The sequence below is a fragment of the Gossypium raimondii genome, chromosome 6 (genome assembly GCF_025698545.1).
Source record: "Gossypium raimondii isolate GPD5lz chromosome 6, ASM2569854v1, whole genome shotgun sequence".
NCBI lineage: Eukaryota > Viridiplantae > Streptophyta > Magnoliopsida > Malvales > Malvaceae > Gossypium > Gossypium raimondii.
The window spans coordinates 13,904,851-13,917,944 of NC_068570.1; the positions used below are offsets into that span (position 1 = coordinate 13,904,851).

At 34.2% G+C, this 13,094-nt stretch overlaps 2 protein-coding genes across 3 annotated transcripts; one reads left to right on the top strand and one right to left on the bottom strand.

Annotated features, from left to right (window-relative positions):
* Nucleotides 1–5,554: 5,554 nt before the first annotated feature.
* Nucleotides 5,555–9,717, top strand: LOC105772960 (oligouridylate-binding protein 1). Of its 2 annotated transcripts, XM_012594494.2 has the most exons (13): nt 5,555–5,875; nt 6,464–6,525; nt 6,713–6,815; nt 6,955–7,031; nt 7,109–7,170; nt 7,261–7,348; nt 7,503–7,578; nt 7,668–7,698; nt 7,790–7,909; nt 8,292–8,377; nt 8,773–8,946; nt 9,088–9,101; nt 9,216–9,399. In XM_012594494.2, the coding sequence occupies exons 1-13, from the start codon at nt 5,792–5,794 to the stop codon at nt 9,340–9,342; spliced, it is 1,104 nt and encodes a 367-aa protein (XP_012449948.1). In that variant the 5' UTR covers nt 5,555–5,791; the 3' UTR covers nt 9,343–9,399. The 2 variants fall into 2 exon arrangements, with proteins under 2 accessions (XP_012449948.1, XP_012449946.1); XM_012594492.2 differs by lacking the exon at nt 9,088–9,101 and having other exon boundaries at nt 5,561–5,875; nt 9,216–9,717.
* Nucleotides 9,718–9,778: 61 nt separating this feature from the next.
* Nucleotides 9,779–10,930, bottom strand: LOC105772961 (FCS-Like Zinc finger 13). Its single transcript, XM_012594496.2, has 2 exons — nt 10,287–10,930; nt 9,779–10,157 (listed from the first exon to the last, which is right to left on the bottom strand). The coding sequence occupies exons 1-2, from the start codon at nt 10,784–10,786 to the stop codon at nt 9,995–9,997; spliced, it is 663 nt and encodes a 220-aa protein (XP_012449950.1). The 5' UTR covers nt 10,787–10,930; the 3' UTR covers nt 9,779–9,994.
* Nucleotides 10,931–13,094: the final 2,164 nt, after the last annotated feature.

Sequence of the window (13,094 nt, forward strand, 5' to 3'; positions counted from 1 at the left end):
TGAAGGTTCGCCCTAGAGAATTCCATGAAGGGGACCTGGTATTGAAGAATATCTTCCCCATACAAAAGGACTTCAGAAGGAAGCGGATGCTAAACCGGGAAGGCCTTATGTGAAAGGCCCTATCTGAAAAAGCGTTGATTTTGATCGTAAGGGATAACAAGGACTTGCCTAATTCTATGAGTTTAGAGTCAATAAAAATATATTTCAAAAAAGAAAAAAAATGAGAAAAAAAGAGGCCAAGGTGAAAACCCGCAAAGGGCGCCTTGAAACCAAATGGGATTTGAGTTGAAAACCCGAAAAAGGCGGCTCAAATTTTGGATCAAAATGGGGCATGAGGTGATCAGAGCAGCTCAAATTTTTATTAGATTAAGTCATGTATTGATCTTGTTATACCTGAATCAACAGGAAATGGTAGGCGACATCTTGGGGCATCGACAAATTCCTGTTGATCTGCTAAACACATGTCAAATCAGAATGGTCTACAGAAAGTTTGTATAGAGAAGTTCAAGCTGCGATATCTGGGGTACCTAGTCTTTATACTATTTATATTGAATTTGTTGTTCTTGGAATACTTCATTCTTCTTCAAGATACGTGTTCCAATCAATTTCTTGCTATATTTGATAATTTATTTCAAGCTATGCTCTCAAATCAATTCTATTTTTATCCATCGTTATGATCTTTTGCAAGCATGTTGCATTGGAATAATGATTAATGGACTAATAATACTTTCACAAGGGAAGTTTTGCATATTACTCTAGAAGTTTCTAAATAATACAGTAAACTAAAATAAGATTATTGTTTAGAACGTACCAAGTTTAAAGGTTGAAATATCTAAGAAGGAAAAGTTTAAATTAAGACCATCCTTTTGGATTTTGTCGTCAAAACATTGATTGAACAAAATGACAAGATGCCAGAGCTTCAATGAACAAACAAGCGATGTTCACCAAGCAATAAGAAGAAGTTTCCTGGGAGAAAAAAAATTCTTCATTGGTGCATGAGCATTTGGTATGACATCCTGGAAATGGGGTAAAAGACCAAAGAGCTTCACATTCTGTATCATTGAATTGCGATAGGAGAGGATTGAAAAAAATTCATATTTTTCTACCCTTGGGTTACAGTGGGAGAATGATGGTACAAATTTTGCGTCCTAGTGGATTGAACTTTGACGTTCACAGTGGGGGGCAATCTGATTAAGTGTTTCTTTGAATATGCCAGCCGAGCAAGAAGGCGTTGTAGTGCGTCAGTGATAAAACCTTAATAAACTTTGAGTAATGATAACTTAAGTGATAAAGAAGGATCATTCTTGAAAAAATGACATTCTGCATTCATTCAAATGTCATTCATACACGTCTAGTTAGGAGCATGTGATTCATTTTGATCATGTCATCCTAATCACTAGGCATAATTAGGCTCATAAAATAGATTATACATGTCATGTTCCCCAGAGAACAAATCAGTGAAGATAGCAGATCTTGCCTTCCTACACTGACAGTGAAGTAGATCGAAGACAACAACCTTACCTTTCTGTACTGACAGTGGAGCAGACTGAAGATAACAAATCTTACTTTCCTATACTGACAGCGAAGCAGATCGAAGGCACTAGCCTTGCCTTCCTGTACTGACAGCGGAGCAGACTAAAGATAGTAAATCTTGCCTTCCTTGTACTGATAGCGAAGCAGATCGAAGGCACCAGCCTTGCCTTCCTGTACTAACAGTGAAGCAGACTGAAGATAACAAATATTGCCTTTCTGTACTGACAACGAAGCAGATCGAAGACACCAGCCTTGCCTCCCTAGGTTTGCAGCGGAGCAGACTGAAGATAGCAGATCTTGCCTTCTTGTACTGACAGCGAAGCAGATCGAAGGCACCAGCCTTGCCTTCCTGTAATGACAGTGAAGTAGATTGAAGATAACAGATATTGCCTTCTTGTACTGATTGCGAAGAAGATCGAAGACACCAGTCTTGCCTCCCTGGGTTTGTAGCGGAGCAAACTAAAGATAGCAGATCTTGCCTTCTTGTATTAACAGCAAAGCAGATCGAAGACACCATAGTTTACAGCAAAGCAGATTAAAGATAGCAAATCTTATTTCCCTAAAATTGCAGTGGAACAGATTAAAGCTATAAATAACAGATCTCATCTCTCTGAAGTTGCAGTAGAGCAGATCATATCAAACTTTATCTCTCTGAAGTTGCAGTAGAGCATGTTAAAGTAGCAAACCTTATCCCCATGAAGTTGCAGTGGGGCAAGTTGAAGATACAAGTGTTATCTCCCTGAAGTTGCAGTAAAGTAGATTAAAGATAGCAAATCTTATTTCCTTGAAGTTGCAGTGGAACGGATTAAAGCTATAGATAACAGATCTCATCTCTCTAAAGTTACAGTAGAGCAGATCATATCAAACTTTATCTCTCTGAAGTTGCAGTAGAGTAGGTTGAAGTAGCAAACATTATCTCCCTAAGTCGTAGTGGAGCAAGTTGAAGCAACGAGCCTTATCTCCCTAATGTTACAGTAGAGCAGACTAAAACCACAAATCTCATTCCCCTGAAGTTGCGACAGATTAGATTGAAGCTACATGTCGTATCTCTCTGAAGTGTAGTGGACTGGAATGAAGCTACTTGAAGAAGAGAAGCACTAAAACAAGTTGAGACTCGGCGAGACCGGGCAAAATTGGTCTTTCTTAGTCTTTGCTCTATTCTCGTTACACGACAACGAGCAAAGAGGGACAACTATACAAGCTCATTTTGCTCGGGCCTAGGCAAACCCAAAAACAAATTACAGCTCGAAGCCCAACAGGCCCAATATCACCCGAGCCCAACAAACCAAGTCAAACTAGGGTTTCAGAAAAGCTGAAACCTTAGCCCTTCTAACGTTTGCCGCTGCAGCCACCTGCTTTCTGCCACCGCCGCGCGTCTGCCACCCACCCCCACTTGCACCATCAAATCACCTGGAAGAAGAAGATAAACACACAAGCAGCAAACGGAAACAAGCAAGCAAAATAAATCATGTATAAAAACCAAGATCAATGGCTTGTAAAACTCTCTTTTTTTCACGAACATGAAATGAAAAGATAACACTTTCAATGTGGTATTTTTACTTCCGATTTAGGTGCTTATTCTTATTTTTTTTATCTATTTTATTTATATATATATATACAAAAGTAACAAAAAGAAAGAAAAGGGAAGAGACTTACCTTGGCGGGGCCAAAAGGCCCATATTGCGTTACATCGGCCGTTGGCCACGACGGCCGCGCGATGAAAGCCGAAAGGTCTTTAATCTTTTTTCGTTTTCCTCATCGTTTTTTTATTCTAAAGGCTTTAATATGTTTTAAACCACCAAAAAAGGGCTCTACTCGGAAGGAGGAGCAAAAGGGGGAAATTTTTTGTTTTTTGGCCACCACGGATGGCGGCGCCGTCGCCGGTGATCGGCGGCCGATGCGGTGGTGACTAGCTGGACCTATGGCCGAATACGGGGAGGCTTGAGAGAGCTTTGAAAGGTTTTTTGAAGTTTTTTTAGAAGAAATGGGCTAAATGAATTTTTTTGTAAAAATGTTGGTTTATATAACTTATCAAAACGGCGTCGTTTTGATTTAATGACCCAAGACGTTAAACTGCGTCGTTTTGATGTGAAATGGGCAGAATCGACATGCTCCAGGCCAGGATCCGCGTGTTTTTGAGTGGGAGAGCTAATTGCACCTTTAGCCCTTCCACTTTTTAATGGTTTTATAATCAAGTCTTTTTATTGTTTTTAATTTTGCCCCGTGATTTTTTTTTGTTTTCAACTTAGTCCCTACTCGAACTACGTCGTTTGAAAGGAGAAGGAGAAATTGCTTTGTTAGTCCCTCCATGCTATGCGCGTGTTCAAAATAGTCCTTCCCCCTTGTTCATTTGCAGATTTGCCCCCAAAGTTTTATTTTAAGTTCAAATTAATCCCTTTTTGTTATTTTTGCTATTAAGTTAATTAATTTTAATAGTGTTATAATTATTTTTACTATTATTATTTTTAAATATTACTATTACTATTATTATATTTATTATTATTACTTACCTTATTATTATAATTATTTACTCATTCATACATTTTTTAATTTCAAATTTAGTTTTATATGCATACATACATTTTCATAATATATATATATATATATATATATATGTACACGTATATATTTTTATAACTTATTTATATATACATACAAACTCATATTTTTTATATTTTATAAATTATATACATATCTATATATATCTATATACATATTTTTATTTTCATGAATATATAAATACATACTTATATATATTTTATATTTTATAATTTTATATACATACATACATATATATATATATACATGCATATATATCCTTTTACATTTTTATAATTTTATTCATTTTCTTTCTTTATTTATCTATTTACATTTTCATTATTATTTTGAAAGAATGTCTTAATTTTATTTGTTTATATACTTGATATTTCGTATGTTATTGATTTGTCCTTTTATTTATCTTATTTTGTTGCTATTGCTCGTATTATTTTTACATTATCGTATTCATTTTGTTTTGTTACGTATATTAACACCGTGTTTTATTTCTACTATTTCGTGTTAGATTAATTTTATTTAATGCATAAATTGATTTTTGAATAAGAAAAATCTCGTGTTTAGATTCGAGAAGGTCGTACCCTAACTTACTAGGTTTCGATTTTCACAATAAATCTAAATACACGAATCTTTTTAAACTCAAGTTTTAAACGATCTCGGGAATTAAGAAGAGATCGTGTCCTAACTTACTGGGCATGATCCTTTTTTTCCTCAAGTTTTTAAATGATCTCGGGAATTAAGAAAAGATTGTGTCCTAACTTACTAGGCATGATCCCTTTTCTAAACCCGAGATAATTAAATATCTTTTAAATAAGTAAATTTTTGGCATTCATTTGCGCATCGAGAATTCAAGACATTGTGTCTTAACTTACTGGATATAATTCTCTTTCTCGAATAACATGAAATATGCCATTTTCCCAAAAAATTTCAACATTTCAATAAATGATCGTATTTTAAATCTTTCAAAGTTTTCAATTTTTGACACTAAGACATTAAGTAATCAACTAGGTACCAATTTTGGGCGTATCGGGGATCCTAATCCTTCCTCGTGTGTAACCAACTCCTGAACTCGTTTTTCTGAATTTTGTGGACCAAAATCGTTGTTTTAATAAAATCAAATCGTTTATTAAAAGCAACCACTTTTCGAGGTGAGCCGATCACACCTCATCAAAAAGGATTGGTGGCGACTCCCATTTTCGTTTTCATTTTTAAAATTCAAGTCGACCCATTTTCACCAAAAAAATGGTGTCAACAATGTGTACAATTGAATCAAGATCAAAGTTTCATATATAGATTTGAATCACAATCAAATTTTATGGGTATAATTGCACTAAATCAAAATTCCTAGGTAAACTTACATATTTAACCAAAATTTATACATAGTTTTGATATTTTACCCTTTCTATACACATAGTAAAAAGTACTATAAAATCAAGGGGGCTTCGTCTCTTTGCTCAGTCTTCTTTTTATCTTTTCCTTTCCAGTTTCAACTCATAATAATCTAGTGTTCCCTTTCGAGGGATTTTTCCCCCTTTTTTTCTTTTTTTTTTCTTTTGATTTTTTTTGAATTTTTTTCTTTTTTGGGTTTAATTTGGTTTAGTTTCCTTTTTTGTCCTCATCCTCATCTTCTTTTTCGATTTCTCCAGAAATCCTAACCCTATAGATTTTCTCAGAATCTTCAAAATTTTAACTAAACTGAAAGAAGATGCAGCAGCAAAGGCTAAAGCAGCAGCATGCTCTGATGCAACAGGCTTTGTACCACAATCCCAGTCTCATGAGTGGTCCTCAGGTTCTTTTTTACTTCTCTGATTTTCTCCCTCTATTAATTTTGTTTTTAGATCAAAATTGAGGGTTTCAGTTTCTATTATGAAGTTTGTTTCTTTCTTATTCGACTTGGGTTTGTTTTAATTCATATATGTCGTCTGCCAATTTGTTTGCTTGCTAGTATTAATCAGTGAAATCTTTGGGGATTTTAGCCTGAGAATTTTCTGTTTTCTGTTGAAATTATACGACAAATATTGGATTGAAAAAAATTGTTCTTTTCTTGGGAGATAATGTTATCATTTTTGTGTAAGAAATGGCTCATTAGCTTTGTCTTCTGATGTGGGTCATGATGACAACAATTAGGGACTGTTTTAACGAAAATAAAGAAAAAAAGGCAGGTAGCAGCTTAATTATGTAAATATGATCTTTTTTTCTTTTTTGTTTCGTATTTTGTTACTTTTTAAGTTTAAGCTTAGGAATCTCCTTTAGGCATTTGTTTCTAGTGTTTGTCATATTGACCGTTGCGAGAGTGTCCCAGTCCAGCAAAGGGAAGAAATCCTTCTTTTTTTTTTTTTTTTTACCTTTAAATTTTTTTTAAATTTAAATTTTGCAGATAGAACCTATCTTGAGTGGGAATCTTCCTCCTGGCTTTGATGCAGCTACTTGCCGCAGCGTGTGAGTTTTGCTTAGTTCACTGTTTAAAAAAGTTCACCTTTGGCCTTCGAGTCTTTTTATTTGAGCTATGCTCATAATTCATAATATCTTTTGCATGTGTATTTAGTGAAGAATCTTAAGTCTTAATTTTTCTGTTTATGTCCCATTTCATTGTTATTTTTTTCATTTACCTAATCTTAAATTGCAGATACGTGGGAAATATTCACCCCCAGGTCACGGAACCCCTTCTGCAAGAAGTCTTTCTGAGTACTGGTCCCATTGAAGGATGCAAACTTATTAAAAAAGATAAGGTCATCTTTTGATGCAATTGTTTTCCCATTTTTCTTTTGATATCCGTGCTTCATCAACTTGTTATTGGATTTTTGGGGGTTCTTGGTTCGTGCTTGTATCATTGCTAATGGAATGGGCTTATATTTGCTTTTAACGCAGTCATCGTATGGTTTTGTGGACTACTTTGATCGCAGATCAGCTGCCCTTGCTATTGTTACTCTAAACGGAAGGCATCTGTAAGTAACAAGATGAACCCTCATGGTTTTGGCTTTTTCCCTTGTCCTATACTTTTAATATATGGTATTCTTTGCAGATTTGGGCAACCTATTAAAGTTAATTGGGCATATGCTAGCAGTCAGAGGGAGGATACATCAGGTTAGTAGATGTGCACCATGAGTTCTACCCAGTTGTACCATATCTGTGTATTTCGTCAATAACTAATGATATTTCCACTTTGGCGTTCAGGTCATCACAACATTTTTGTTGGTGATCTCAGCCCTGAAGTTACAGATGCTACTTTGTTTGCATGCTTTTCTGTGTACTCTAGTTGTTCGTGAGTGCTAATTCTCCCCATTTTACCTTGAGATTACCTCTTATCAATCCTGAATTGCTGAAATTGTGGGTTTAAAGGGATTTTGGGGTTAACCTTGACCTAGTAGGACAGTCCACTGAAGGACGAATATGCCCCTCATTTTTTTTGGTTGCAGGGATGCTAGGGTTATGTGGGATCAAAAAACTGGCCGCTCGAGAGGTTTTGGTTTTGTTTCTTTCAGGAACCAGCAGGTACTTGGGTCGCTCTTCTTCTCCTGTTTCCAAATGTGTTTTAATAATGTCATGATCATTCTTTTCTTTTCTTTTTTTATTCTTTTCAGGAAGCCCAGAGTGCAATTAATGACTTAAATGGTTTGTGAAACATTGCTTTTATTAGATATAGGCTTCTGTACTCGGAGAAGACTTTTTCAAATTTCTATCATATTGTTTTGGCGTATTGTAGGGAAGTGGCTTGGAAGTAGACAGATCCGTTGTAACTGGGCTGCAAAAGGTGCCACTTCCAACGATGACAAATCTGGTTCGGATGCCAAAGGCGTTGTAGAGCTGACAAATGGAACCTCTGGTAAGACCTTCCTTCAGTTTTGGAATAGTTCTTGTACTTAAGATCTGGTATCAGTTATTTTAGCTCTCCCTTCATTTTCTTTTCCTGGAATAGCAATTTGTGTTTCTTTCTAAATTTTGAATGCATTACATCTATAATTTCATCCTACATGGTCTCCGCATTTTGGTTTCTGGGCTTTGTTGGAGTCAACGCTGCCAATATGGATGTTTGATGTGTTAATTATCAAGAGTAGTATTAAACCATAAAATGCTTGTTCTGCCATTATTAAGTGTTCTTGTTTTAAGTCTTTTCTAGTCTAAATGTTCTACAATTACATGGAGTAGGGCATGCAAATAGTTATTTTGATTCTGGTGGAGCTCATATAGCATTATGCTTCTTGCAGAAGAAGGTCAAGAGAAGACTAATGATGATGCTCCAGAGAACAATCCTCAGTATACCACGGTTTATGTGGGCAATCTTGCCCCAGAGGTAAGTAGTTTTTTCCAATCTAAAGTTTGTCTATTTTCCCCTTAATCCTAACTTTTTACTGAGTAAAATAGTGAGGTTGGTGCCATCAAATCTTACTACTGAATTAAGATTCTTTTGCCACAGCCAAGTTTCCCTGCCTGCTGCACAGTTAATGAATGAACCCAAAATTTTCTGGTGTACTGTTTTCTAATAGCAAGATGCTAACCTTATAAGCATCACATCACATGGTAGTGAATTGAGTGGTAAAACTGTAGTTGCTGCCAGAATGTGGCTCAAAAGATTAATGAAGTATCAATTCTTAGGCTTAATGACAACTTTTAATAATTTTTTATTAGCAATATAAAAAAAGCCTTGCATGAATGATGGTAGTGGTTCTCATTGATAAATAATTACAGGTTACATCAGTTGATCTCCACAGGCTTTTCCATACCCTTGGAGCAGGAACTATTGAAGATGTTCGCGTGCAACGAGATAAAGGTTTTGGTTTTGTGAGATACAGTTTGCATACTGAAGCAGCTTTAGCTATACAGATGGGAAATGCTAGAATTCTATGCGGTAAACCAATTAAGGTATTGCTCTTTCCAAGACCCCATCTCAGGTTTTTTTTTGAAGTTTTTAGGTATAATTTTAAATGCTGATTCAGCTACCATAATTTAATTGATATATTTGATGTCACCAACGACGCTCATCCTATATTTTGACTTACCAAGCATCATTCATCCTGGTATGGAATTATTCTTACCAGTGTTACTGCTGGATGTGTAAATTTTCTATATTTATGGCTGGTCCAACTATTATCTTTTGGTGCCATGACCTACAAAATGTTTAAATGGTGCAGTGTTCATGGGGTAGCAAGCCTACTGCACCAGGAACAAGCTCTGCCCCTTTGCCTCCACCGGCTGCTGCACATATGCCTGGTTTTTCAGCTGCCGACCTGGCTGCCTATGAACGACATATGGCAATGAGTAAATATGGCGGTGCACAGGTAATGGGTATGATGCATCCACAGGGTCAGCACGCCCTTAAGCAAGTGGCCATGGGAATGGGTGCGGCTGCAGCTGGTCAAGCAATCTATGATGGTGGATACCAAAACGTTGCAACAACTCAGCAGCTTATGTACTATCAGTAAATGGCGAGATCCTGATCTATTTTGGCTTCTCGTATTTGGAGAACTGCTAGGATGCTTCTGTTGTTTCCATTTTTCTCTTAGTTTACCCCCTTTTTTTGGTTAAGATTGCTGAATACCTTCAACTTGTATGTGGACTAAATCCATTCCTTTGCTAACTAATGTCTTTTGTGATCATTATCATATATGAGATAGCTTCATATTTCTACCTCTACCAACAGACCATGGATTTAGCTTTCAGTTTATAATTTTGAACATCAGAATCTTCTCTCTCATTTTATCTTCAAAAAAGCAACTGCGAAAGGATGTTCATTTCTTATCAAACCCAATATTTCTCATTACAGCATAATATATATATATATGTATATACGACCAAAATTTCTTTTTTTATGATTCTTAATAAAGTTATTCTTAATCCTCATAAAGGTATATGGTATTTCTCCGATAGATATAATTACATACGCAGGAAGAGCCCAAATGAGGACCGGAGGCTAAATTGCAAGAATCCCAGTTGAGAAGAAGATATCCCCAGACTCATAAGAGGAGGTTGAGACTTTTGCAGATCTTGAAACTTCTGATCTGCACTGTTCTTTCCTCTCATCCATCATTATTTGCGTTGACCTACACTCTGAACTGCAAAACGCGTTTTCCCCTCTGAAAACAACACATATCATTAACAACAGAATTATCAGTTTCTCTCATGTAATTAATTACCATATGGTAAGTTGAAACAAACAAGCAGAGATTGGGTAATTAAAAAAGGGGGAAAGGGTGTGTGTTTACCTGTACATGTAAATGTCTTGGCCATGCAGCTTTTTCCTGCATAGGTGACAACAACTGAGAAAATCTGAAGTTGGGTAAGCAACCTCTTCCACAAATCTTGGTGCTGGAGCTGGGGTTTCACAGTTACTTTTTCTCCTTTCTTCACCTCCATCATAAAACACCTTTGTAGACGACTTGCCAGATCCATGGGTAGTCACATACGTAAAATCCTCCAAACTTTCCATCTCTAAATTCTTCCCACCAGATTTCACAACAATTACATTTGAGCTACAAATAGTATGCCTGCAGGAATGGGTACTACACTTGTTATCCAGTGCAACAGCGATCCCTAGTCCAACCCCACCAACATCATATCTCTTCGAACTTCTAGGTGATGGTGTCTTCAAATCTAATGGACTCCTAGGGCTTGTAACAACAGCATCCAAAAATCCGGGTTTTTTGCCGGAAACCAATAATTCAGACAATTTCCCCATCATCGGACGTGGTCTCTTCCCTGACATAACTTGACTAAAAGAGAAATCAAATCTATGTTAAGAGGTGGAGAATTCGGAGAGATATTTGAAGCTCTCTCTCCTCCACAAGAGGTAGCCAATGTTTAAGAAAGCCCCTATAAATTTATGGAGGAGTGGAGTGGAGAGGGTGGTAGACTTAGCCCATGGTTTAGTTTGGAATTATATTATTATTATAAGACTCATAATTGCTACTTTGCAATTACCAATTTCAACCATTTAATTTTAATGTTATTTTATGTAGGCTTTTTTCTTAAATTCATCCTTAAACTATACTCTAATTTAAAATTACTCCTTAAACCTTTTTTTAAAACTATCGTCTCATTTTATACAAAAGGCATATGATATTTAATAAGTAAATGTCATGTGTCATGTTCTTATTAGATGATATTATTTTTGGTAAACTAAGACAAAATTGATAGTTTAAATACAAAAAAGTTCCAAGGACAGATATGAAAATTGAGTTATAGTTAAGGGACCAATTTATAATAAATGTTTTTATGTAGAAAATGATTTTATGAAAAGGGTCGCTTTTGAGGTGGGACCAATCTTTTATAATGTGTTTGTCTAATGATTGAGACGTGATCTCGAAAGCTATGGCCCACATGCGCCCCCCCTGCACTTACCATAATAAAAGATTCTTCGCCCATTCCATCATCGCCGTTTAACTTCTGGTACGTGGCGCAAATCTATGGGTGATGTTGTCTTGCAATAATTGCAGATGATATTGATTATTCGGAATTATTTTTGGAATCATTCTTTTGTGCAGTGTTCAATGTTCGTAATGTTTCCAAGCTTTTAAAATAATTTTAAAATTTGATCACTTCATTAATATGTTAACTTTATTTTAAATGTTACTGATAGTGAAGCTGATTTTTTCATACATGTTGCTTACGGAATATTTAAGATTATATTTCAGGAAAAAATTAGGGATGTATACTGAAATTTTAATTATCTAGTGGGAAAAATACGTTTACAGAAGCGTTTTTACAAAAAAAAAATCATTTTTCTAGGCTTAATATAATATTTGGTATCTAAATTTGATAATTTTTAAATTTGATATTTAAACATTTTTTCAATTTGGTACTTGAACTTGATACTTTTCTTAATTTGGTACCTAAAATTTTTGGGCCCAATTTGGTATCTAAACTTGGTATTTTTATTATTATTTGGCACCTAAGCTTTTTTAAGCTCAATTTGATACCTAAATTTATTAAATGTTATATAAATTACACAAAATACTAATAGTATTAAATTTTTGTTATACTACAAAAATACTGTCAAGATTAGAGAAAATTCATATTAAAAAATAGGTATTGAGCTATGCTTAATGAATTAATAATAAATAAGAACAAAAATTTTAAACCTCAAATTAAAAGGAATTCATTATTTTCAATTAATGAAATAATTAAATAAATAAAACTAAAAGAAATTAAACATATAAAATACAAAAAAATCATATCATCGTCACATGTCAATCATACATTGATTATTTTTTCTACCTCATAAAAATATTATTAGTATATTGGAGTAATTTGTAAAACATTTGACAAATACCAAATCGAACAAAAAAATAGGTACCAAATTAGGAAAAGAGTCATGTTTAGGTACCAAATCAAACCTTAAAAAGATTAAGTACCAACTTAATAAAAGTGTCAAGTTTAGGTACCAAATTGGACCAAAAAGTTTAGGTATCAAATTAAGAGAAAGTGTCAAGTTTAGATACCAAATATTATATTAACCCTTTTCTTTATTACTACTTTAATCCTTAAGCCTAAGTTCAATTCCTATCTTTTAAGTACATTTGTTTTATTTATTTAATGTTGTTTCATTTTTTAATGAATTTATTATTATTTTAAATAATAAACATGTTATTTTCACTTTTTATTTTATTTTTAATTTTTAATTTTAATTAATAAGTATTTTATTTATATAAATAAAATAATAAATATGTAATTATATAATAAAAATAGATTTGATATAATTCATTATGTTAAAAATATTTTTTAATTAATAACACTTTTATTTATATAAGAAAATAATAAATATGCAGTTATATAATGAAAATATTATATATATAATTATTATGTTAAAATATTTTATTTTTTTAAAAGTATCAACTAATTTTATTTATTTATTATTTTATATAATCTGGTTGGATTCCTCTAGCATTGTCCGGACTTTCACTGTTAGAACACTCCCTTATGATTCAGTAGGAACAATCTTTGGTTCAGAAAATAATACAATTTTCGAGCCATCGGGCCCAGACTCCCAAATTGGATCATCATCGATTTCAGCT

Bases quoted from the DNA above. Each gene is read 5' to 3' on its own strand.
- LOC105772961 (XM_012594496.2), bottom strand. From the start codon at position 10,786: ATGTCAGGGAAGAGACCACGTCCGATGATGGGGAAATTGTCTGAATTA. The intron at 10,158-10,286 runs GTAAACACACAC...TGTTGTTTTCAG, and splicing joins CAAGACATTTACATGTACAG to AGGGGAAAACGCGTTTTGCA.
- LOC105772960 (XM_012594492.2), top strand. From the start codon at position 5,792: ATGCAGCAGCAAAGGCTAAAGCAGCAGCATGCTCTGATGCAACAGGCT. The intron at 7,032-7,108 runs GTAAGTAACAAG...TATTCTTTGCAG, and splicing joins ACTCTAAACGGAAGGCATCT to ATTTGGGCAACCTATTAAAG. The intron at 7,699-7,789 runs GTTTGTGAAACA...GGCGTATTGTAG, and splicing joins TGCAATTAATGACTTAAATG to GGAAGTGGCTTGGAAGTAGA.